The sequence below is a fragment of the Anoplopoma fimbria genome, chromosome 20, assembly GCF_027596085.1.
Source record: "Anoplopoma fimbria isolate UVic2021 breed Golden Eagle Sablefish chromosome 20, Afim_UVic_2022, whole genome shotgun sequence".
In the NCBI taxonomy this organism is placed as follows: Eukaryota; Metazoa; Chordata; class Actinopteri; order Perciformes; family Anoplopomatidae; genus Anoplopoma; species Anoplopoma fimbria.
This window is the reverse complement of record NC_072468.1, coordinates 3,394,305-3,420,199: the sequence shown is the minus strand read 5'-3', so window position 1 is coordinate 3,420,199 and position 25,895 is coordinate 3,394,305. Positions and strand designations below refer to the sequence as shown.

Genomic DNA, 25,895 nt, shown 5'->3' with positions numbered 1-25,895 from the left:
AGCATCATATGTAAAGATCACAGTGTGGGAGTGCCCTTTTGTTACTATGTGAGTTGTCCAGCACCCATTTTTCATTTTAACCTCAGTGTGGGAGTTTTCTCTTAGGTTCAAAAGTTGTATCGTAGATTACCCCTAAAAGTTTTTGGAAAACTTTATTTTAGGTATTAAACAGACATTGGGAGAGGAAGAAGACCAACATTTCCAAGTTCCAAATCTGAAATGTCACTGGGAAATTTCACTGGATTGGCCCATTGGACACCAGTGTGTGTGTGTGTGTGTGTGTGTGTGTGTGTGTGTGTGTGTGTGTTTGTGTGTGTGTGTGTGTGTGTGTGTGTGTGTGTGTGTGTGTGTTTGTGTGTGTGTGTGTTTGTGTGTTTGTGTGTGTGTGTGTGTGTGTGTGTGTGTGTGTGTGTGTGTTTTGTGTGTTTGTGTGTTTTGTGTGTGTGTGTGTGTGTGTGTGTGTGTGTGTGTGTGTGTGTTTTGTGTGTGTGTGTGTGTGTGTGTGTGTGTGTGTGTGTGTGTGTGTATTACATCATAAACCCTTTGGAAGACTGATATCTGAGAAACTGACTCTACTGGAAGAGAAAACATGACTGAAATTCTTGACCTGGGAGAAAAAAATAATAATGAATTTGAGTGAGAGACCGGAAGGTTGTTGGTTTAACCCTCGAGTTGACAGGATAAGGGTGTTCCAACAAAATACATCTTGGCTCTCAGTGAAACTTTTCTGAATAAAATAAAGGGTTAAAATTAGTTGTGGGACAGGATATACAGTAGATTTCTTTGTGAAATATTCCAGAAATATTCTACAGCGTACACCTTAAAAAAAAAAAAATCTAACATTTTGCAGCACAGTCCTATTTGACTGAATAAACTCAATGTAGCAGAAAAAAGAATCTTTGATTCTTGAGGCTCAAGTTTCTTTAACAGCTCTTCTCAGCACATATGTTGTCCAGCATCACTAAGATAACATTTCCAAGTTCCACCACATTTCCAAGTTCCACCGTCTCACTAAATGATTTCGGCTGGTCCAAATAAACAGCTGTCAATCATTGTATGTACATGCTGTCAAACCAGAACTCAAAACATTTATCCTGGAAAATGTGACCTAATTCACACTGATCAAAACTACATTATTTATACTCTGACATATTGGGTGTGTTACAGACGGGTTGTTGAAGAAAGAAAAAACACTTATTCTCACTGTAGAATTTGCTTCATAGGCATATGGAAATAGTTGCTTTGGAGTTTTACCTCATAGCTGTATTATTTTACCAAAATGTGTCAGTAGTTGGGGAAATGTCAAGCACATAAGTTACTGGCTTTCTCTAGAAATAAGGAGGACTCACATTCCCACCAATGAAAGGCACTTTTGTTTGTTATACTGTACTTGAACTGTTTTATTCTCATACCTGGGCACTTTTTGTCATATGTTGCTGCTGTGCATTTGCTCCTCTCCAATTCACCATATTTATTAAGGGATGATTTCAAGGGAATATTTGTTAAGTTCAAAAAGTCGACCCATTTGATTCTGAATTCCCGAATGGATCCACACCATCTGATGAGCTTTTTTAGACGTGAGTAATGCAACATTTTTATTTTTAGAAGCGACTGGAGAGAGAGAGAGAGAGAGAGAGAGAGAGAGAGAAACACAAAGACAGACAGGGAGAGGGTTGTACGAGCTGGGTGGGCTCTCCCAGTCTCTCTCTCTCCTCCCTCTCCTCTCTCTCTCTCTCTCTCTCTCTGTAGTATAAGTACGGATCTGTGATGGAGTCCCCATCACACCGCATTTCACTTTCTCGCAGTGGAGATGAGCGCTCGGATAGCGAAATCCAACCCAGCCATGAAACTGATCGTGGTGAGTAAAGGAGATTTTCTGCAGCTCTATCTCGGTCAGCTGAACCGATCTCCTCCTGCTGAGGGAATGACATTCTGCTTTATGTTTCAGATGCATGGTAATCAGTTTAGTCCGGATTTATTTATTACCCCAATAGCTTCTTTGTAGATCATTTGATGAAGTTCAATTTATCAAAGGGGCCAATTATGAGATGCAGTCAGCATTTTTCATTTAGATTTTGATATGTTGGTGTCAATTGATCATGATCGGTCTTGTTTACAGTATCACTGATTTTGAGAATATACTATACATGATCCTCTCTGAGTTTACATGATGCCATGAGAGAGTTATTACTAACTTATTATACAGTACATGTTTGACTTGAATATGTGTGACGCATTTAAATGCTAGATAAGTAAACTTGCATCCACTATATTCAAGCATATTCATGATGTACAGGTAATAATAACACTTGGATAATATAATGCAGTCCCATTTAGCAGCCCTGCAGTATAAGCTTGTACAGGTCATATTAGGTTTTGTTGTAGAGCGATGTCCATGATGCTTTTGGTTACTTCTGAGGCTGTTGGTTGGTTTTATGGTGGATTATATCCTTTTTTAAGATGTTTGTGTAGTGTGTTCAGTTCCGGTCGCAGTAGACATTGCAGAGAGTTTCCAAAGTGCTAGATGTCTCTTAGGACTACATAGTGATGTTTTAAAGATGAATAAAAGTTATTCCAGTTTAAAAAAAAAATGTTTAACCGTGTTTAAACTGGAGGTTGTTTGCTTTTGATAATTAATGGAGCTCATGTTTCACCCTCCTTTTTATTCACTGCTGTGACAACTCACAACCCACAACTGGATCTACATCAAGATATACGATTTCCATTAATGACTAAAAGTTCACTTTAGCTCTTATTACATTGCTTTTTCTATGGCACGTTTGAAATGAATGAAACTTAACCCTCTCATTATGGAAGAAGAGGAGCGTGTTGCCTGCAGATGGTTTACTGTGAGTTTGACATTACACATATTTGTACAAAGCTTTCAGGGATTTTAAATGTAGGCCTGCAGGCTGGGAGCAGGTTTTTTCTCTGGTGTGGGTTTTGCATGTGGTGCAGTGTTGTGACCTTTGCAGGTTTTGCATATGTGCATGTACAGATGTGTATCTGGGCAGAAACAAGTCGTGCACTGTGGCTACAAAACACTGGACTCACTATCTATTCTCGTGTTCTGCATGTGTTTGTTTGTTCGTGTGTGCGTGAGAAAGAGGGAGAGATGTTGTGACGTGTAAGATCAGTTGGTCATTTTGTTTGTAAGTCGTGCCACATCTTTGTGTTTAAAGTAGGTGTACAAAGCAGTGGAGTACAAATGAATGAGTGTGTGCATGTCCTGCCATCATTTCATGTGAACTCATCCAGTATTCCATTCAGTATTTATTTCTAACACAGCACAATCCGCACTCTGCAATTTACCCAAAATAGGCAAATAATTTGTTCTCACAACTCCTGATGTAGTGTTGTTGTGTTTATCCATCATTCGGTTAATCATGCAGTAAGTCATTTGGCCAGCCATGCAGGCATCTATTTAGCCAATTAATGAGTTAGACGTCCAACTGCCAAAGTCTCAACTGCCAGCATCCAGCCAATAAGTAAATCTGCACCCCTCTGGATCCCCTGTCCTCCTGTGAGCTAGCCACTCACTCAGTTTGTAAGTAATTCTATGTTAAAGGGACACACAATTTTGTGTTCAAAATATTGTTTTGGCTTAGAAGCACAGCAGTAAATGCCCCTCCTGCACCTGTGTGCGCCTCCTGTTCCCCTGCATGTCTCTGACTCTTGTGGCTGCGTTCTGTCTGCTGCTGAAAAAAACACACTTTTTGTTTGGGACCTTGCCCGGGATGATGTCAGTGGAACAGACAGTCTTTTTGTTTTTTTGTGCAGAAACAAAGAAGTGAGGTTTAGCGGAGCACATTACTGCAACTGTGGACACCTGTCTTTCCATTTAGCCATTCAGAAAGCTAGCCTGCATGTCAACCATCCATCCATCCTTGTAATCCAGCCACTAATCCCCATTATTTCCCTCTATGATTATCTATCATCTGTGCTTTCTTTATCTCTACGCCTCCTCTCCTTCACTCTTTGTTGTGGCCGTTGGCAATCGCTGCAACAACTTCCCTAAACCTAGCTGCAGGTTCACACGCAGACAGGAGAAGCTGCAGAGGTCACTTGGCCTAACAGACTCAAACACTGGAGAAAGGGGGAGGAAGTGAGCGTGACAGGAGGGAGGGAGTCATACGGAGGGTGTGTGAACGTACAGGATCAACATGTTTTAAACAAACAAGCACAAACGTTTATTCAGAAAGCAACGATTACCTCTGGAAGTTGCTTCCGCACACCTAACTTCCCCTTTTCCATCAACAGTAGTACTGATAGCAGAAGTAAGTGTGTGTGTGTGTGTGTGTGTGTGTGTGTGTGTGTGTGTGTGTGTGTGTGTGTGTGTGTGTGTGTGTGTGTGTGTGTGTGTGTGTTTGTGTAGGACTGAGTGAATATCAGATACAAAGAGCAAAGATATTAGGCAAAAGAGGTACATCTGTTAGTGTTACAATCACACACTGGAATCCATGTTTCTTTTATCTTAAATCTGGATGAGTCATATTTAAAACAGCGAGATGGATCTAATGCAAATTTCTGAAGTTGAAGTTTATCAGATATGTTTGAACATGAGGAGAGTTTGTTTTATGTTCCTTAATATACTCCATTCCAAGTAAAAAACCTTCATTTTAAAGATTTGTTTAGTAAAAGTACAGAAAATAATATCATCAAAAAGAGTACACTGTATGCAGTAAAATTACAATATATTAATAAATATGAAATTATAAGATTAATAATGGTGATGCATCAATGTCTAGGTAGCATGTTATCTTTGTGGTTGGGTTGGAGGTTTTTACACAGTAGTTTTAGGAGGTTTAGTCCAGGGTATCCCCCTCCTAGGGGTCACAATATACAATAGGGAGTTCATTAAATTATTAAAGGATCTACTTCTACATAAATTTCAATTAAATGGTTGCACTTCCATCTTTCTTCCTTGTTATATATTTTTTCTGAAATAGTGCATATTTTGACCTCTTTGGGCCTAAAACAGTATTTTAAATTCATGCAAGAAAATGTCTCACTCTTTGGTGTAACTGCTAACAACTCATAGACATCTGAAGTGTGACCACAAGCTCCGACCAGACAAAGTAAAACTTTCTGTAAGAGGTCACGAGACATAAATGTTGTGAATCTCTGGTTTAATCTTCAGTAATACATCATATTTTATAAAATGTATATATTTTTTATTTTATAAATGTTTTTAATATCAAATCTTCTTATGTAAAGTAACTGGTAAAAATAAAATGTAACGGAGTATGATGTACAACATTGTCTTCTGAAATGTAGTGAAGTAGAGGTATAAAGTTAAAGAAAATATTAATCTTTCTGCCTTCACTGAATGACATAATGGCACAATAAATGTTCATTTTCATTATTGATTAAAATGCAGATTTTTTTTCTCAATTAATCAATCAATAGTTTGGTTTGGAAAAGGTAATAAAATATATGTTTTTTTAAACACCCAGACACAACCAGAATTTTTTTTTATTAATTTGCCTAACAGTATTAAATTCTTGGCAGGATTGCATATGTTAAACATTTATTCAAACATTTCTTTTTATCTGAATATTTGAAGAAGCAGATTCAAATTAGAAGCCCTCTTTGTTTTAGATGCTATTCTGGGATTAGTTATTGAACGAAGACAGAGTCCATATCCACAGGACCCACACACACACACACCCACACCCACACCCACACCCACACCCACACACCACACACACACAGACACACACTCACACACACACACACACACACACACACACGATAATCCCAGAGCTGGAATCCCCCCTCAGACCACCTGCGTTCTACAGTTAACTGAAGCCATGTGCCTGGTGGATAAGCCGGTGTAGTGTGGTTTGGTCCCTTTGTGCCATGGCTCTTCTCCTCATGCCATGAATTTAAAACTGACCTCGGGCTACTCAAACTCTGATTCTCCTCTTGCTTTGCATTTCAGTGTGCTCCACATTCATTGTAACTCTGCCTGAAGCCTGAACCCTATCCGTTGCTTAAATACTGCAGCAAATTTGTTCTGGAAGCATTTTAATATTTCCACTGACAAAAAAAAGGAGGCCATGTTTTCTGTTTCAAAATATAATTGTCATTCATTGAATTTGGTTAGGTTGTCTGCATACACAATTTCTGAACAATTTTATCTTTTTTTTTTACCTATCAATACAAATTAAAATGTATCTCCTCTAACATATTTTTATTATACATAATCAAGTTGTCTGACTTTTCTTTGCACAGTTTTTACTGTATCTCCAGTGTAATGAGTATTTTAGCCCCAGGTAATAGTTATTAATTTATTAACTATTTGTTTTAAATTAATAAGCCTATTACCCGCCCATTATCTAGATATTGCTCTCTTTATAAACTCATATGGAAAGCATGTGTCTTCATTTTAAAGGCTATTTCTGTCAGGTGTCTGAACTCTGTAGTTATGTTCCTGCAGCCCATCTGTCATTCAGTGCATAAAGTGCAAATAAGCTTGTTTCCCCAAAGCACTCTGTCACCATTACACTTACGTCTAAAGATATAATTTAGACAACAGACAAAGAGAGACAAAAACCCTCAGGAGTCTCATGAACCATGTCCAGTCAAAGGATTGGCATTATTTCAGTAACTATGTCATTGAATGTCAGAGATATTACATGTGTGCCCATAGTGATAGATAAACACTGTGAATAACTGTAACGTTGCTCACTAAACATCATCATCTCATCAACAATAACATCACACTGGATTTTCCACGTGTCTCTCTTGTGTTGCCTGTTGTTGGAAACGTGACCCATCTCCTTCAAAAGGGCCTGTATATCGCCACAATTTACTGACTGGAATACACTTGTGTCGTTGTTTGTTTCATTCCAGTAGATAAAATCTGCTAAAAAGCACATGTTTTCTGTTAAAGAATTGGTAAAGATCGTCATTTCTCTGTATAAACATAAGGTTTTCTCTAAACTCACTTCAAATGGGATTTACTGGCATATATTATATAAGCAAACTGTATCAGATGAAGCCTGATCTAACCAGTAAATACATAACGGGTTTTTATTTTAACCATTAAGATTCAGAGGAAGCGACCTGGTGAGCTTTTTTTTCCAGCAAACAGCTTCAAACACAGCTCTCATCAGTTACAATAATTTGCATAGCAGCGGCCTTGCCTTGCCCAAGGGCATCTTTCTTAGGCAGAACATTATGTTATGTTACGTACCTTTCTACCTTCATCCGTCACTTCCCCTCAGTGGGCTGTGCTCCATGTAGGATGTGACTCGCGCTGAGCTTCGCTCTGATGATGTGAACAGTGTAATTATGGCTGTCAGTGGCCCATAACTGCTGTGTAATTTTGGTTTCCAGCAGTCGTCCATGATGTCATCAGATGGCAGCTTCTAAGGCGACAAGGAGGTGAAAAGTTCAATATCTTTTTTAGCTGCTGATAGACTGATTCACACACACACCACAGGACATCTTCCCAATAAGTTAATTCTTAAAAAGGTTGACATATTTATTTTCCGCAGTAGCAGATTGCTACTGCACTGGCTTGTTTTGGAAAAGTGTGGTTCTGTTAGTGTGTCATAACTAGAAAACAGATTAATTTCTACTTAAGACGAACATTGGCCAGGTTTTTCATCTACAACCCTTGGCTTTGCTTTGTTGCATGGGTTTGAATTGGAGAGGATCAAACTGTGAATAGCAGGCAGCAAATGTATAACACTGAACATATGATGTACAATATGTGAGGATGCATTAAACCATTGAACTACAATGTGTTTTTGTACTATCACAACGACGTGGTATCCTAAAGCAACATCTCTGAGCGTGCATGTGCTGTTGTTTTATTGAAACTACTGAACATTACTCTAAATCTATAGTATATTGCCGCTGGAGTTTAGTCAAACTACTGTGCTGTACGAGGGAAACGAAAACCAATACAAACCTGAGCACTTCCACATGTGCTCAGGCTCCGCGGCTCTCGTGACTGAAGATTGACTGAAGTCAAGTCTTGCCAGAAAACTCATCCTGACGCGACCCTAAAATTAAAGCGCCCAAGTTTTACCGTACCTAGAATTGCAAAAACCCAGGTGACCAACTGTCCGTCCCTCGGTGCCCTCCACCCTCCTGATGTTTCTGAAGTGATTGGATGTGGTCTCACAGCCTAATAGTGTGTATATAGACTTCTTAATTTGAAGAGCAAGACCATGATTATGGGTTTGATTCCCGCTGGGGCCACCCATGCTACAAACAAACAGATGCAGCCACGGTACTGTTCAGCGAGTCGCTGCGGATGAAAGCCTTCCACCAAATGTTGTGCTCAGAGGTCCATAGGTTTTCCCGGGAAAACCACTGCGCTCGCCAGGCTGTTTGAAGCTTAGGTTTCTATTATGGTGTGTAAAACTCATTCATCTATTTTTACTATCTTTTTGAATGACCTCCACTGCAAAAGGAAAATAAAAATAGAAGGACCTACAATTTTTCTTTTCTTCTGTGTTATGCTTCATTTCAGAATAACTCCTTAAAAATGAGAACTGGTCTAAAACGGAAATATTTGCACAGTGTAAAAGAGTCTTAAGTGAAAATGCAAAAACAGTTACACGTATACATGTAAATCAAAACTGTATATTCAGCAACACATGACAGATGGGGGGGGCACGTCTGTGCACACACACACACACACACACACACACACACACACACACACACACACACACACACACACACACACACACACACACACACACACTCATGAACACATGTAGATTTCTGATGAAAAGATTTCTCTAGCCAAATATTTTGGAATATAACAGTGAATGAAAGATGCACATGTGCACACACAAAAACTCACACACACACACACACACACACACACACACACACACACACACACACACACACACACACACACACACACACACACACACACACACACACACACACACACACATCGTATATTACGTTTCTGTGGTTGCAAGTTTTAAGGTAAATGGGATAAATACACACACGCAGGAGGGAGATCAATGGTGTTTGGCGGGTACACTGTATAAGAGAGTGGGTTAGTGTTTTGTATTCTGGTGGTGAATGGGGAAAGCCCAGTAACCTCCAACAGTTCTCTTTATGAACAGCAGCCAGGAGAGGAGACCGCAGAGCACACAGACCAACACTGAGGAAGACGATAATTGGACTTGAACACCGACAAACGTGCACACATACACACACACATACAGCACCAAATACATTCCTGCATGTATGCACTCCTTCACGCACATGCATGAAGGTTTTGTAGTTGTTTGTTGTCTGAATTCATTCATTTTCTGAAGAGGCACACACAAACATGGTGGGGAGCAGAAAACCACATACATGCAAACACACACACAATGCAAGTACGGCCTATTGTTAGTTTGTCCAAGCAGTAACGATGTAACCCGGCCAACGGGAAAGTCCACAGAGCCAATGGCTAAGGGACTTCAGGGTGGAAGGAACCAGATGTGTGACATCTGGTCTGCATGTGGCTTCGACCGGCTGCATGGCTGCATGTCAAACATGCTCACCAACTGATATCTTGGATTTAAGGCCAAAGCTTTTGAGTTTGTGCTCAAGCGATGATACATGTGCTTGTTTTTGAGGCAATAGCTACATATGTCCGTCTCAGAGGCCTCGATAAGGGCCACCCTCCTTGACAGTGTGTCCACATGGATGGGTTGCTTTAAGGTGGGAAAGATATATGGGTGTGGTGTACTCTTGCTCCAGGGCGGAATTAAACTGCTGCAGATCAGCATTGAATCACGCCAGATGCTTTTCAGCTACAAAGCAACCCATCTTACAGAGCTGCTGACAGGGTAAGGAGACTGCTGGTGAGGTCAGAGGACACAGGGCTGCACAATTATCGCAATGTAGAATGATCCATGACTGAAACATCTGAATTCATATAAAAGCTTTAGAAATTGTTAAGATTTTAAGAAACAAAGCCTAAAGTGCAATAAAAAAAATATGATCTCTTAATCAAACTAATAGTCAGGATAAAAATTATGATCACAGCATTTAGCATCGGGATTTGGCGGCGGCACAAAAGGGACGATATTGCCTCCTGCAAAAACACAAAGACAGTGTTGTTTAAAATGTTGCTCCTTTGCTCCTGTGCAGTAATCCGTATCCATGACACTAAAGCAAAGTCCCTGAACGTATCCCTATAAAGCAGAGGAAATCACTTTAGGACCGCGTGTCCACCAGGAGCTTCAATTTTACAGCTCTGACCTTACTTTCAACTCTTTCTTCCTGGAAGCTTCGGATGGCGAGTGCTCCAAAATGTAAAAATATTTGAAACTTTAGCCAAGGAGGAGCTGTTTACGAGATGGGTTTCATTAGAGACTTTGTCACTGCTGTTGACTCAGTACTAAACCCTTTTTATTTCTCTCGCAGCTCTTCACAGCCTCTCTTTCCTGGGCCTTCCAGCAGCAGGTCGTACCGCCAAAGTACCAGTACCGCGACCCTGTGACATCTGACCTCCTGCTGTGTGACCAGTGCCCTCCTGGCACGGCCGTGAAACAACACTGCACAGCTGACTCACCCACAGAGTGCCAGGCCTGTCCTGAGAGGCATTTTGCTGAGAACTGGCACTGGGGGGACACGTGCCAATACTGCACCTCGGTATGTACGAGGCCTTAAGGTTTACCAAAGGTTCCTTTTAGTTTACCTTTTAATACACAAGTTGCCTTATCTTTCTGCAGGCATTTTTCTCTTATTCGTTTTTCTTATTACATTTTTTTGAGTCTGCTCACTATTACAGTAAGTGAATTAACCAAATCTGAGCACATATCACAGTCAGGAGTTCCACTGTAGTTCAATATCCCTTTAATGTTTTTTATCTACTCTTGTGTTGATGTTTGACTACACAGTTTGTTTACTTTTTGGCAAAGCATCTGTGATTTTTTGGAATCCAGTGTTAAGTTGTTAAACAATTTAAGTTTGGATGTGTCTTACCCCGCAGTTAAGATGTTTTTCTCTTCGCCACTCCACCAATTATGTAATTTGTAAACCCTTGAGGTGTTTTTATATCCCTGTTCTAGAATTTAATTTCTATGATTTTTCAAGATACTGCATGTTAAAGACTGCATGTGAAGCAGCAGCACAACACTATTCATATACAGTACCAGTCAAAAGTTTGGACACATCTTCTCATTCAATGGTTTTTCTTTATTTTTATTTTTTTTTTTTTCTACATTGTAGATTAATATTGAAGACATCCAAACTATGAAGGAACACATATGGAATTAGTGGTAAACAAACAAATGCTCAACAAACCAGAATATGTTTTATATATTAGATTCTTCAAAGTAGTTGAATGAGAAGGTGTGTCCAAACTTTTGACTGGTACTGTATGCGCATGCAAATCTGCATCAATGTGAATGTGGCTCTGTACATGCAGCAGCACTGTTTCAATGGATGTGTGGCCTTGGTTTGTTGTGTTCAGGTGTGCAAAGAGAGACAGCTTGTGAAGCAGCACTGCAACAGCACGCATGACCAGTTGTGTGAGTGTGCTTCAGGTTTCCACCTAGTGGTGGAGTTCTGCATCACACACAGAACCTGTCCACCTGGCTACGGAGTGACAGCATTAGGTAAGACTAAGATTATCAATATGATTATGTAGTTCTACTGGCAGATTGCATTTGTTATTACAGACAATTTCTGATAAAGAAGGAGATCACTTAATTGGGGATTTTCTGTCTATCCGGTCAACATTAAATTAGATTTAAATAAAAGGAGATCCCTAATTAAAAGTAAGTAACCGAAATAAAACCAGAGAAAATTGGGAATTCAGTCAACACACAGCCTGAGAGGAAGCACTGGCTGAGTTAAATGAATACAAATTCTATTGCCTCAATGTAAGTACTTACCTAACTAGTGTGTGTGTGTGTGTGTGTGTGTGTGTGTGTGTGTGTGTGTGTGTGTGTGTGTGTGTGTGTGTGTGTGTGTGTGTGTGTTTGTTTATTTATGTGATGTATTTGCTTATGTGTGAATGGGTGTAGGCTACTATGTGTGCACACTCTTATACACTGCAGAAGGTATGTGTTTTCAGTATCCCTGTTTATTCTATATTTCCTTGAATCTTTCACGGTCACACTAATGCCAAATCAGTTCAATTCCACATATGTTTTAGTGGCATGTCAGGAAGGAACCCTCATGCTGCCAAGGCAGAGACACACATCAGTTACAGATCAGCATTTTCACATTAAGAGGTCTCCTCCCTTATATCACTGGAAGCTTTTTCTCTCTCTCTCTCTCTCTCTCTCTCTCTCTCTCTCTCTCTCTCTCTCTCTCTCTCTCTCTCTCTCTCTCTCTCTCTCTCTCTGTCTTCTTCTGATTCTGTGAATCAGAATCTGTTCCAGATGCAGACGTCTCTTTTAACAGAGCAAACTTTTTTCTTTTTATACTGACTTGACTCTCTCCTAAATCTGCTCTTTCTGTCTCTCTGTCTGACTTTCGCACACAGATTTAAACAGTTCTATGCCATGGCCAGGCTTCTGGTTTGTAATTTGGTATGTCTGTGAATTCCTCCTTATTTCTGTATCTTTCTAGCAGATAAGTGTTGTATGCATACACATGCCAATGGCTGTTCTAATACAGTGTGAGTGGTGGTTGGGTGTGACCATAATCACACATTTATGCATGTCTTTCTTGCACCTCCACAGCTGGCCTGGTCTGAGTTGGGGCAGTGTTGTATGAAAGTTCAGTATTTTACAGTTTTAAATGTTGCGGCACTGATAAATGTAATGTCTTAATTCTGTCCTTTAAAATTACATTTTAACAAGCGATTCAACTCTCTTTCTAATCACCATAGCTTGTTATTTCAATTGAAGTCATTCTTAATTAAATAAATTAAAATAATAAATTGTCTTGACCACAATACCTGGTTGTAGTTAATCATCCATTGTGGGTTCAAAGGGAGTCAATACTAAATTGATAATCCTAATCGAAAAATCTTTTGGGAAAATATTGCTCATTTTAAAAAGTAAAGATACACAGCTAATAATATAATAAGTGTTTGGTTTCTATGCTACATATCTGTCAGTTAAGGAATGACAATGGAATATCCGTCCAATCATCTCTGAGAGTTAGCCAATGTAAAACTAGGGGTGGAGAATTACTTGGTATTTCCTGCAAAGTGCTAAATCCCTTGTTCCTCTTCATACACGGCATAATTACAGGGGAAACAGATCAACTGTTTTTTAAAAATGAAATTACATAACCTTTCCCCTACAATTCGGAAGCTCTCCTTCCTCTTTGAATTAACTGCAGCATGTCCGGCACAGACTTGAATAAATTGTCTACCGTAAAGATTTATTTGTTTGCGATTTACCTATCTCTAATAGATTAACTGTTAAAACAAAGACTGTCTGTAAAACTGACAGCAAATATTTGGGTTATGTTTTGTCAAATGTTGCATATTAGTCTGTAATCACTTGTTCTCTGCTATCAACATTAACATCAGTTATCACATTCCCTTTAGAGTCTAATGCTTTTCCTCACCATACAGCACCAAATGCAGTCTTGGCTAATTATCGAGCCAGATGCAGTCAAGGATGTCATTACCGTGGTGGATATCTGACCTGATAATCCTTGCAGATTCTCTCCTTAGTGCGTCATTAGCGATTGTGGGCAACTTTAAGAGATGTTGATGCTGAATACTAACATTCCAGTGAACAGAATCTAACATTTCTACTGAATCCGCAGCACATATTGGCACAACGCTTCTCATGACCTGAGACCAGTCAGCAGTAGGCTAGATGGAACAAAATTTCCCGTGGCTTCTGGTTATTATCTGACCCCGTGTTCTTTGACACCGCTCTAAAGATGACACAACGTTTTCTATGACTTCCTCCAGAATGGATGTACAATGGGACCTGAGATTCTAATGATAACGTTTCAGGGGATTCCCCTCTCTGAAGCTGAAGGACAGATTAACATGTATTATGTAATACTTTGAATTGTGGTTTTGACCTTTAAACTACAGGATGTAAGAAACTGGATGGCTCAGTCTCCCAACAACACACTCCTTTTATGACTCCTTTCCTTTCCCCTTGATCTCCTGATTTGTCTGTTTCTAGATGTTATTCTTTCTCAGTAAAACTGAACGCCACATTATAAGTCTTTCTAGCTCGTTTATTTGTGTTTTGGGGAATTGGTTTCATCGGTGTGGACAAGGAAATAAACAGTGGTACACGAAATAACCAATGAATGAATGAAACAATACATGAAATGTTGTCCTTATTATTAGGGCTGCAATTTAGGATTATTTTCATTATAAATAAATCTGTCAATTATTTTCAGATTAATCGATTATATCTATAAAATAAAATAATATCAAAAAAAGATTGAGATGACGTCAATAAATAGCTTGTTTTGACCAAGAAATCTAAAAAAGAACTGAACCTTTAGGTAAGGTTTGAAATCAATTATTTTAAGGGAGACCTGGCCAAGGCGAAAAAGACAGAGTCAGACTAAAAAGAGAAAGTAATACTATAATAAAGCTAAAAGTAGCCTAAGAACTAGGGCTGAGTATTTATAAACTGAGTTTAAATAATCTTGTATTTCTCCAGAATTTATTAAGTTTATTATATCATAATACAAATGCAAATAATGCAAATCCCCACAATGAGAGACTGAAAAAAACAAAGAGATTGTTCTTAACCTATGCATTCTAGAAAATCTAGTTAAATAACCTATGTAGACAGTAGAGCTACAGTAGCACCTCCACTTTAGATAACGCTATATCGTGTGATGGTAAAGTGCTAACATGCTATTTTTGCCATGACGGAGGAAATTCTGAGAAAAAAATTAATGCCAGCATATGAAACCATATTACAGCTAGATGTGCACATTTTCATGCGGTACATGCTTTGTCATCAGTGCTGCAGGAAGCTTTAGCACTTTGCTTTCATGTCTTCATGCTGAGTTTTGAACTGTGCCACGGAGGAGGGAAACTAATCAAAAGGTCAAATCTGATTTAAGTAAAGTACTCGTCCTCCTCCCACATGTTTTCACATCTACTCATTAGTTATAGAAATAAAATGAGGATGTGATTACAACACTAGTTCCACTACATAGACATTATATTGTCATACGTGCCGCAGGTCATATACCAGAAGGTCTTGTGGTTTTACTGTAATGGGTTATAACCTGTTGAAATATAGTAAAATGTAACTGTTAATGGGTAAAACATGTTTAAAATGTGATCAATAGATAGGTGAAAGAAATTGTTACATCATTACATCATAGGAGCAACATTCTAAATGATTAAATAATCTTACAGACTAAAAATAAAATATAATAAATAGGCCTAGTTATTCAATTATTATCTTTTTCTGATACAATTAGTCAAAACTGTTGTTACTTCATCTGTTAAAACTACTCTGCATACATTATGAAGTCATATTCAGATTTTTAGACATTTATTCAATTCAATTCAATTCAGTTTATTTTGTATAGCCCAGAATCACAAATTACAAATTTGCCTCAGAGGGCTTTACAATCTGTACACATGCGACATCCTCTGTCCTTCCCTCACATCGGCACAGGAAAAACTCCCCTAAAAAAAACCTTTCACAGGGAGAAAAAAGGAAGAATTTATGTCAATCAATCTGAAAATGAATCTGGCCAATCACTTTTTGCGGATACATACTTCCCTTTCAAAAACAAGATATAGACACTTATGAGGTCCTGTAATGAGTAAACCCATTGTGAGTCATTCCCGGAGTCACACAGTCATCTGTCTTTCTGACGCTTAGTCACATGCCGTTGTGGTCATAGTTCTTGGAAACATCCTCCTGATGTCTTTGATCAGCTACAGTATATGCAGCAGGTCATGTTCACACACTGAGATGTGTAAAGTGAATAAAGAGGAGAAAAATCTGAAATGTCAATTGTTTTCTCATAAAATACGACACTTGAACTATATTAATCCAGTCACAATCATATTTTCATTCATAAAATTAACATTTGATCCTGTGTGTTGCTTTTCCAGGTACACCGGTGACCGACACCACATGTGAACGTTGCCCCGCTGGTCATTCCTCCAACGGCGACTCCGCCACCGAGGCTTGCCAGCGCCACAGAAACTGCTCTGATTTGGGGTTGAAGACACTGAGATGGGGCACGTCCACTTCAAACAGCATCTGTGGCACTCCGGAGAAGAAGGCAACGCTGGAGTGCTCTCAGCATCGCACTTTGTGCCAAACTGGTAAGACATACACTCAGCAGTCTGTAGCAATCACTATTAGAAACCACACAGGAATGTTTTACGACTAATGCAGGGTGGAATCAGGGTAGAGATTGATTGTACAGTGTATACACCATACACCGTGCACACACACACACACACACACACACACACACACACACACACACACACACACACACACACACACACACACACACACACACACACACACACACACACACACACACACACACACACACACATGTTTTTGAGCTAACCTCAATTGTCAACAACTTAAAATCAGCCGGAGCTGAATTATTTCAGACATGTGATTTTCATTCCTGAAAGCGGGGGATTTCCTCGGTCAGGTTCGTCCAGATTCCATTCTTTTCTGAATTCTTGCGTGTCTGAAAACCAACACAAGAGAGAAAAGCCAAAGCGAAGGGTTGAATGGGATGTTTATGCCACTGTTGTCATAATGACCCATGATGGATCAATTACTCTGTTCACTGTCACATCCTCAAACTACAATAACAGAGGAAACTGAGTCAAGCACAGAGACACTAAAGACGGGTAAGCGGGTAAGTCTTTGTTACTCAGACCTTAACTATGACAGATGTGGACAATTAATTTGAGAGGAGAAGCTTCAAAGATGACAGTTAGATCCCAGAGCCTGAGAAACCACAATCAGTGAAGAACACACACATGCAGATCCACAGACCCTGGCACACTTGTGCATACTGTTTACCATATTTAGAGGGAAACACACAAAGCTGTTGGCCCTCAGGGAGGGTGATGCTCTCCTCAAACATTCATTCACAAATTGTCTTCCTGCGGAGTACACAACCACAGATTGTCTGCAGCAGATCCTGGAACAGTTTAGCAGAGTTTTTTAACAAAATAATGGGAAACTGAAAGCATTTGGAATTCCCAAAGTTGCTACGTGATTTGGAGAAACTACCAGGACTTCACTGTCAATTATAGAGCAGGCCACATTTCAATTATTCAGACATCAGAGAAACAAGACTAATATCCTTTTCACATTAAACTCAACCATACTTCACTGACGTTGATTTTACTAAATGCTTTTTCATTTTATTTCCTGGTGTCCTTCATGTTCTGCATGGCAATCAGAAAACATGTCCACACCAGAATACAGTAATGCTTCATAACTGTATGAAAGTTGCATGACAGTTTCGAATCGTCAGCTTTGTCTGTTCTGCGTAATATAAAAACCCTGCTCTTTGCAAAAACATATTTGCCACATAAGAAAGGCCCAGAAATGTATAGTAAGGTGTGAAATGACAAGGTAGGAGTGTAGGCGTTGGGTGTTTGCGACTCAGCAGAAAACCGCAGCAGTTGTCGGCACAGCTCACCTTTATTCGCTTCAGTTCATAATGCAGCTCGGGTTGCTCACAGAGTAACGCAGCGTAATACAGATGGGCTCAGTTTGTCGGAGTGATATCAATGGTTGTTCAATACTGTAGACAGAAAGAGAGCAAATCCTTGTTTCTGCTGTGGTCAAATTACAAACCAACAGTCAGAACGCACACGCACAAACAAGTATGAACAAATCCAGATGGACAGTATAATAAGCTGATTGGACCAAACTATGTAATCAGAATCTATTCTAAACATCACCTGTGTACCACGAATGAAACCTCTGTGAAGAATGCAATTTCATTGACTTGGGCACAGGTCTAATTGTATAATGTGCTCACTGTCATGAACCTTTTAATTGTGTCTTTTATTTATTAATAAAAAAGTTTTAAGTCGACTCTCCCCGTCTTTCTTTCTCTTACAATTTATTCCAGATGTGACCCTGTGCGAGGAGGCAGTCTTCCAGTCCCTCTCCTCCCTGCGACTGTCCTCTGTGCCCCTGGAGCGCCTGTTAGAGAGTCTTCCCGGGCAGAGGGTGGACCATAAGAGCCTGGAGAGGCTGAAGAAGGCCTGCTCTCCCCAGCAGCAGGTCCTCCAGCTGCTGCGGCTGTGGAGGGAGCAGAACAAAGACCAGGACAAGATGCACGCTATCATACAAGGTACAGAAAAAAAGTGTTTTTAGCAACATCTTGTTCTAACCTGGATTTGTATATTAATGGCCACACCCTGCCCATTCAGGTGTGAACCACTGTGAGAGGAAAGTCTCCCGCTGCAACGGCCTAAAAAATCTGACCTTAGATGACCTCCTGAAGGTCACCAACAGCCTGCCGGGGGTCAAAGTTCAGCAGGAGGATGTGCAGGCCGTGGTCTCTACTTGCCTGCCCAGGCAGTACATTCTGCAGCTTCTTCACCTCTGGAAGACAGCAAACTACGACCTGGATCTAGCCAAAGGTCTGTCTCACAGTCTGAGGGTGCTGCGCAACCAGGGGGCACCACGCTATCTGCTGAAAGTCCTGAAGAAGATCAGCCGCATCATAGGAACCACCTCCGCGCACAAGATGTATGAGAAGATGCTTGTTAGTATGCTTCACGATGAGTCGTGTTTTAAGGCTCATAAGCCATTAAATGAATAGAAATATACGGCCTCTATAATATAAACAGAAACTAATACATTGTCAGATAAAGAACACACGCTTAGTGAGCAGGGGGATTAATGTATGTGAAAGAATAACAGACATGATAATGTCAAGGTATCATCAAATGATATCAAGCTATGCATATAGTGCCTAACTGTAACACAAGGGCAAGGCAGGAGAGTAGATTCTTCTTTGCCTGTCTAATTTTCTGCCAAAATAAGGACGTTTTGATTATATGAGGTAGCATGGGATGCTAATAATTTCCCCCTCGGTCTACAGTATCTTTCTGCAGTGATTAATCTAATAAGCATTAAAAGAAAAGAAAGAACAAATATCACACATCTGAGAACTCCAGGTAGGTCGAAACTAAAACTTAAAAAAAAGGTTGCCTGGGAAATTTTTTGACCGTAATCTGTGAAAATGAAAAACTATTTAAGATGTAAATAGCACACTATTTTATGGAAGATAGGCTGGCAGATGTTGTGTTTTTATTATTGTTGCTTTCTCGCTGATTGAGAGGAAGGATTTGGTTTCATAATGAAATAGATGTATTTTCTACAGTTTTCCTTTGTTTGTTGGTTTGTGCGGGACTGCTGGCAAATAAAGCTCATCGGAATTTTTTTTTTAATTGTCAGCTTTTTGAATGTACAAAGGAGTGCAATTTGTTTTCTATTTAAAAAAGAATTTTACTTTCTGAATATGTAAAGGCTTGTTTTTTATTACTTTATCAGAAATACTGGATTCCAAATGCTGCAAGTTCATGAAGTGATATTTGTTTTATATTTTGTTTTATCACTTTTATATTATTAAATGAATTTTCTGTGTTGTATATATGCCTCACTGTTCCCCTCTAAGCTTGTGTAACTTGTGGACACTAATGTTAATTGATCTGATTAAAATCAGTTTGTAAGAATGTGTTGTTTTCTTCATGGATAAACGACTGGATTTAAACTGTTGGTGCAAGAGTTTTTACAGCCGCTCTTTATTATTTACATGATGACAGGGGTGTGTCCAGGGTGTGGCACTTAGAAACTGATCGGCCACCTCATCATCCTATGATTAGCTTTCTGCCCGGTCTGATGCAAGATCTTAGTTCAAACCAACTGTTTGGCAATTAAACCAGACTTTTGTTCTTATGTGCGATTCAGTCCACTATGTTCTGGAGTAGCGCTTAGCCAGTCAAAGACCCAGATTGATATTTTGGTTTATTTTGGAGTAAAGCAGAGACCCACATGCGTCAAGAAGTCTCCAATGAAAGCCTGCTTGTGCTGCTCTCATCTTGTCAACTTCTTTGCTCCAGAAAAATGTAAGCACACTTGATACATATATGGCCAGTTGTTTTATTTTGTATGTAGCCTACTTTTGGAGGTTTCCTATGTGTGTGTGTATATACATATATAGTAGGGAAGCTTTATGGTTTCACTCTGTTGAAAAATTTGAATGAAGGAATGTAAGAAAACGGTAAAATACAGTAATGTTAATAATGAATGTAGATGTGACTAGTTGAGATAGAAATGGTAAATGAATGCTACTCTGGCCATTTGACCTCACATTGGTCAAACCTTTCAAATCTATAGCCTTTTAGAGTTACTGTGAGGAACTTTTAACTGCTTTCAAATGTAATGTTGATGCCTCTATATGACCTACATAAGTTAATAACCGACACCATGCTGCTGGAGGCCCGGCTCGTATTGATGGGCCCGCTGGAGGGATGGGAGACAAGGGAGAACCTCGATGGTGTGGGGCAGACTGTCAGACCCTGCTCCAGTAGAATGAGAGGTTTTTAAAAGGGACTCTGGTGCCCTGAAACACTATCACTTTTGTCCACAGGGACCACCAAAATCAACACAAAATGAAAGCTCCTCATAGTATCTTTAAGTAAATGTCTAAAAATGTTCTATCCACATCAGTCATGTCCAATATTATTGTGTCTATGGGTGAGGAAAGAAAGAGCTCAAAAGCCAATTTTATGTCATGGATATGGATAGAAGCGTTGGCAAATGTTGCAGGCCTGATTTACTCTGAATCCTCCTTGTATCATCAACATTGTCTGCTGGCTCTGAAACATCTTCTTCCACAGCACATATTTTCCCACAATAGTATTAGCCTGGAGGGTTTGATGGAAGTATGACCTGAGTTTGACTCACCACACATGCTACACTCATCAGAAACATCTTTAGGTTTACCTACCAACTAAACACTGATGAGGTTGAAGAGTTTTAGGCTTTTTGTCCTAGATAGGAAAAGCGGTTTTGTAGAACCTTAATGTGAGGTATTGTTTAGGCACCAGTATTGAAACATTTCAAACAATACTCTACCCATTATAGTGTTGTTTAGAAAGTAAGCATTGTTGAGCATGGACATTCATTATTGACCTTTTGGAGCAGATATAATATAATTAATCTAAGATCAAAGGTCAATTTACTGCCTTTTCTAAACATAAAACACATCTTGATCTGAAAGCTAGGAAGCAGATTTTTGTATGCGTTTGCTGCCACATTAATGCTCTGAATGTCGTTTATTGCTCCATTAAAACTGAACTTTTCAAACTAACTTACTCACTTTATCTGCAACAACTGTATCTTGTTTTATACTACAATACAGATTGTAATGTATTGCTGACTCTGTGCTATGCTTTACTGCCTATTGTATGTTTTATTGCTGATCCTATGTGATGTGAGGTTACCTTCCCTATCATAATGTATAAAGAAAGCCACAAAATTTTACATCACATGGAGATCTTTGTTTCAACTCAACATGTCTTGAGTGTATTGCACACCTTCCTAGTCATTATAACCCATCATGGTTGTGTTATAATATCATATTCTGTGGAAGCAAGAGGGGAGAGAGCGATACGTGTTTGACTCATCATAGGTTTTTTTTTATAATTCATCTCCATTTGCTTAATCTGCACATTATTGTGCGGTACTCGTTTTCAGTGACTCATTGATTTACTAAAACATTTTTCAAAGGAAACACTGACATATCAGAGTTGACATATTTGAGCCTATTTCAACAACCAGCTAGGAGGAAATTATCAATCAAACATATTTTAGGTTTAAACCAAATATCAAATATTATTACCATGGACATTTTAGAATGAGGCCTTTTTTAAAGCTGCATTTCCTTTAAACTTTAACAGTTTCAAAATCACTGAGTGGGCAGCATGGTGATGTAGTGGTTAGCACGGTCTCATGACAGCGGACGACCCTTCTTGGTGGAGTTTGCATCCTCTCCCCGTGTCAGTGTGGGTTTTCTCCGGCTTCCTCCCACAGAAGCAACCACATGCAGGTCAGGTCATTAATTGAGGATTCTAAATCGACGTAGGTGTGAATGTGAATGTGAATGTGAATGGTTGTCTGTCTATATTAGTCAGCCCTGTAATAAACTGTAGAGCTGTCCATGGTGTACCATGCCTTCGCCCAAAATCAGCTGGGATTGGCTCCAGCCACTCTGTGACCCTTGTCCCTGTCTTTGTTCTGCGCCCTCCACAGTAGCAGATACAGAGGATGGATGGATGGATGGATGGATGGATGGATGGATGGATGGATGGATGGATGGATGGATGAAAAACCTCTGAGTCATAACCTCTAATATACCACAGTTACATTGTTGTTTTTTTAGATTAATAAATTAGATATGATATTGTAACTTTTCCATTTCTTTTTGTGGAAGTGTCTTTTTCTCATCTAATATCCGAAAGTTCACCATTTATTTTAAATTGTGTGAGATTTTACTGACATTGATCTTGAAAGAAAACACATGAAGGGACATGTAAGACAAAATTATCACAGATTTACACCATCGTGATGATTTCAGGTTCAGGTGACTCATATAAATTCAAGAATATGAGAAGCTGGTTATGTAGAACGTAGATATCAGTTTCTTCTTACATAGAAGAGAGAACCAGGAACAGCCTGCTTTGGATCTGAGGTCAATCACGAACCGAAAACCTTTAGTGTCATACTTCCTAAAGCTTTTTACCACCTTCGTTCAACTGTCGTGTGTAAAAGTCAACTTAACTCCTTATGTGGAAGTAGTTTGACCTTTTTTTTTAAGAAGAGATTTTACAACTCATCATCCGCAAAGACCACAACGCCCACACAGGTTCCCTATAAATGCTGTATATATACGAGACCTATTCTTCTGTCAAATCCTCTTCAACAGAAGTGGTGACATGAACATCATCAGCATGGTGAGTATTCAAGTTAGAGATAATAAAAACTACAAAGACGATAGATGGTGGTTAGTGATGCTTAAGATTGTGTTTGATGAAAAATAACACTATTTTTAAAGGTTTTATCTAAATTCTCAAACTGTAAATTGACGTAGGATAAATACCTAGCTTTCTATATTTCCTAATCTACAGGAGTGACTGGATAAATGTTTGTTGCTTTTTATTTTATTTTATTGGAAATTGCTTTATTGATGTAATGGATACCTGACTAAAATGTTATCACTCTAATCAGGGTCTTGTATCAACTGATGCCAGCACTATTTATGTGTTTTAACAAATAGAAACATAACACATCATTAATAGATACTGAGGAAATACAGGTTGTCTCTACAGAGAAGTAAGCAATTTCGATCTGAATGTATTAGATACTATAACCTCACCCTTTGTCTCCGGTATCATTCCAAAATCAGTGTGGTAATCATGGTTTTTATCATTGTGCTTTTACTGTGTCCTTCTCGGAAAAAAAGGAATTACTTTAGTTGAAAAGCTATTGTTTGCCAATCCAATAAGGCCCAGTGAATGCAATAGAAGGCCCAATAAAACGCAGTAACAGTTGTATTCAAACATAGGTGGCTGCAGTAACAGTAGGCTGATTTATCATGTCCCTTTCCTCAGATCCTGTTACCGGTGCTGCTCCTGCTCTCTGGTGTGGAGTCCACTCCCAAATTTTCGCACCGAGACTCTTCCACTGGGGAAGCACTCACCTGTGACAGGTGTCGTCCCGGGACGCACATGAAGGAGTACTGCACCGCCACCACGACCACCGTGTGCGCACCGTGCAAGAGCAACCACTACACCGAGCTGTGGAACTATCTGCCGAAGTGTCTCTACTGCCACAACTTATGCACCGAGAACCAGGCGGTGGAGACGGAGTGCACGGCGACGAACGACCGGGTGTGTCGGTGCATAGACGGCTTCTACATGACCGGTGACTTCTGCATGAGACACGCAGAGTGCAGGCCCGGGCACTGTGTTAAAACAAACGGTATTTAATAGGGAAAATATGGTTTCTTGTCTTACTTTGTCTCCATACAGAGGGATATTTTAAAATAACTATATGGGCCATGTTTTAAATGTATGTGCATCCAGAGGCTGCATCAATGATTACAACATCTATGTCCTTGTCTACATCTGTGAATATTACATTACATTACATTACAGTCATTTAGCAGACGCTTTTATCCAAAGCGACTTACAGGAAGTGTATTCAACATAGGTATTCAAGAGAACTACTAGTCACCAGAAGTCATAAGTGCATCTCCTTTCTTAAACAAGCATCTTAAAGCATAAACCAGAGCAAAAGTATAGTGCAGAGGCAAATTACTACGAATACAATAATTGCAACAGACTAATATGAATATAATAAGTGCTACAAACTACTACGAATAGGATAAGTGCAGTAAACTAATACAAATTCAATAAGTGCAACAACTAATATGAATGCAAATAAGTGCTACGAGGAAGACTCAGGGTAGTACTTCATGAAGAGGTGAGTTTTCAATAAACGATGAATCAATAAATGATTAGTAGCAGCACCAATTTTAAAACACTGTAATGACACCAAATGCATTGTTGTATTCTTTAGGTACCTCACAGACCAACACTGTTTGTGAAAGGTGTCCAGACGACCACGTCTCTCCATCACCTGCGCAGGAGTCGTGCGTAAAACAGCAGCAATGCACAAACGACCAGATTGTGCTTCTCCGCGGCTCAATCAACCATAATACACTGTGTGGCTCCTGCGAGGATCTTGCAAATAACAGTGTGTACTTTTTACTTTGTAGTTGATTTTCTACACGTTCTGCACTCACTTCTAATAACGTACATGACATCATTTTTTTGGGAGGGCAAATGTAAAAGTTTGGATTTAACTTTCTTTTTTCAGGTGAGACGCTCAGAGCATTCTTCTCGGGGTTCTTCAGTATGCACAGGATGCCTACAACAAAAATGAGTAAATTTGTTGCCAGGTGAGACTATAGCTTCCCTCTGTGAACCTCTGTACAACTCATCCCTTTACCTCTAAATCCACTTAATACACAGATGCTGATAAGCCTTCATGTCCCTCCAACAGGTACATTCTTAAACAAGAGGATGGGACTCTCTCAAAGCAGAGGGATCATCTCATGGATCAGATCAGAAAGTGGCTGGCCCAAGCTCCAGAAGAGCAGCTGAAAGAACTGCCAAAGATGCTGAAGGCCTCAGAGCTTGGCTCAATGACAAAAAAACTAGAGAGGACTTTAAATGAGATTAAGCAGCAGAGCCCAAATTGTACTTTACTCATAGATGTTTAGATAACAGAGTCCATGGAACATACAGCATGGCATTACCGATATACCTCTTTCTCTTATTTGGCATGTGTGTCCATTTGATATTTTGCATTTGCATGTTAATTGGTAGAGCATGCATTGGCCTCATATTCTGTTTACGATTGCCTCAAAGGTTGAACTATATGTCTACGATACTGACTTCAGTGAGATTACTCAAATGTTGCATTATAGTTAGTACGTCATGGGAACTTGTATTGATATGAAAGTAAGCTATAACTGAAATAAATCTTGTCATAAAACTGTTAAATTGTGCGATATCAAACTGTAAACGTTTACATGTCACTTCTTGCAGCTAAATAAAGTATACCGGTATATTGTAATCTGAGTTTGTCTGTAATTTAACCAAATCACCACAAGATGTCGCCATCTTCCATCTTTACCTCTTTCACATTTTTTTTTACATACAACACAGTGAAGTTAGTTATTTAACTAATGTTCATTAATTTGTATACCAATTTACTTTTCCATAATTCAAAATCAGAATCGTTTAGTCTTTCTTCAAAACAAAAATGTCCAAACTGTACTATACCGTAGATGATGATTGTCTCATTGGCTTTTATGGACTATTGGGCTATTTTCTCAATCATTTTAAGACAGCGGAAAAGATATAAAAATGT

General features: G+C 39.3%; 2 protein-coding genes across 2 annotated transcripts; both read left to right on the top strand.

Moving 5' to 3' along the window:
- The first annotated feature begins 1,798 nt into the window (after positions 1–1,798).
- Positions 1,799–18,716, top strand: LOC129110218 (tumor necrosis factor receptor superfamily member 11B-like). The gene is made up of 6 exons (XM_054622404.1): positions 1,799–1,858; positions 10,402–10,629; positions 11,453–11,597; positions 16,004–16,219; positions 18,013–18,237; positions 18,317–18,716. The coding sequence occupies exons 1-6, from the start codon at positions 1,811–1,813 to the stop codon at positions 18,709–18,711; spliced, it is 1,257 nt and encodes a 418-aa protein (XP_054478379.1). The 5' UTR covers positions 1,799–1,810; the 3' UTR covers positions 18,712–18,716.
- Positions 18,717–22,825: 4,109 nt separating this feature from the next.
- Positions 22,826–25,598, top strand: LOC129110004 (tumor necrosis factor receptor superfamily member 6B-like). The gene is made up of 5 exons (XM_054622164.1): positions 22,826–22,909; positions 23,567–23,936; positions 24,537–24,713; positions 24,837–24,918; positions 25,023–25,598. The coding sequence occupies exons 1-5, from the start codon at positions 22,892–22,894 to the stop codon at positions 25,240–25,242; spliced, it is 867 nt and encodes a 288-aa protein (XP_054478139.1). The 5' UTR covers positions 22,826–22,891; the 3' UTR covers positions 25,243–25,598.
- The last annotated feature ends 297 nt before the right edge of the window (positions 25,599–25,895 follow it).

What these genes read in the sequence shown, in the direction of transcription:
- LOC129110218 (XM_054622404.1), top strand. Translation starts at nt 1,811, where the DNA reads ATGAGCGCTCGGATAGCGAAATCCAACCCAGCCATGAAACTGATCGTG. An exon ending in CAGCCATGAAACTGATCGTG is followed by an intron (nt 1,859 to 10,401) that starts GTGAGTAAAGGA and finishes TTTCTCTCGCAG; the next exon opens with CTCTTCACAGCCTCTCTTTC. An exon ending in CTACGGAGTGACAGCATTAG is followed by an intron (nt 11,598 to 16,003) that starts GTAAGACTAAGA and finishes TTGCTTTTCCAG; the next exon opens with GTACACCGGTGACCGACACC.
- LOC129110004 (XM_054622164.1), top strand. An exon ending in CGAGGATCTTGCAAATAACA is followed by an intron (nt 24,714 to 24,836) that starts GTGTGTACTTTT and finishes TTCTTTTTTCAG; the next exon opens with GTGAGACGCTCAGAGCATTC. An exon ending in ATGAGTAAATTTGTTGCCAG is followed by an intron (nt 24,919 to 25,022) that starts GTGAGACTATAG and finishes TCCCTCCAACAG; the next exon opens with GTACATTCTTAAACAAGAGG.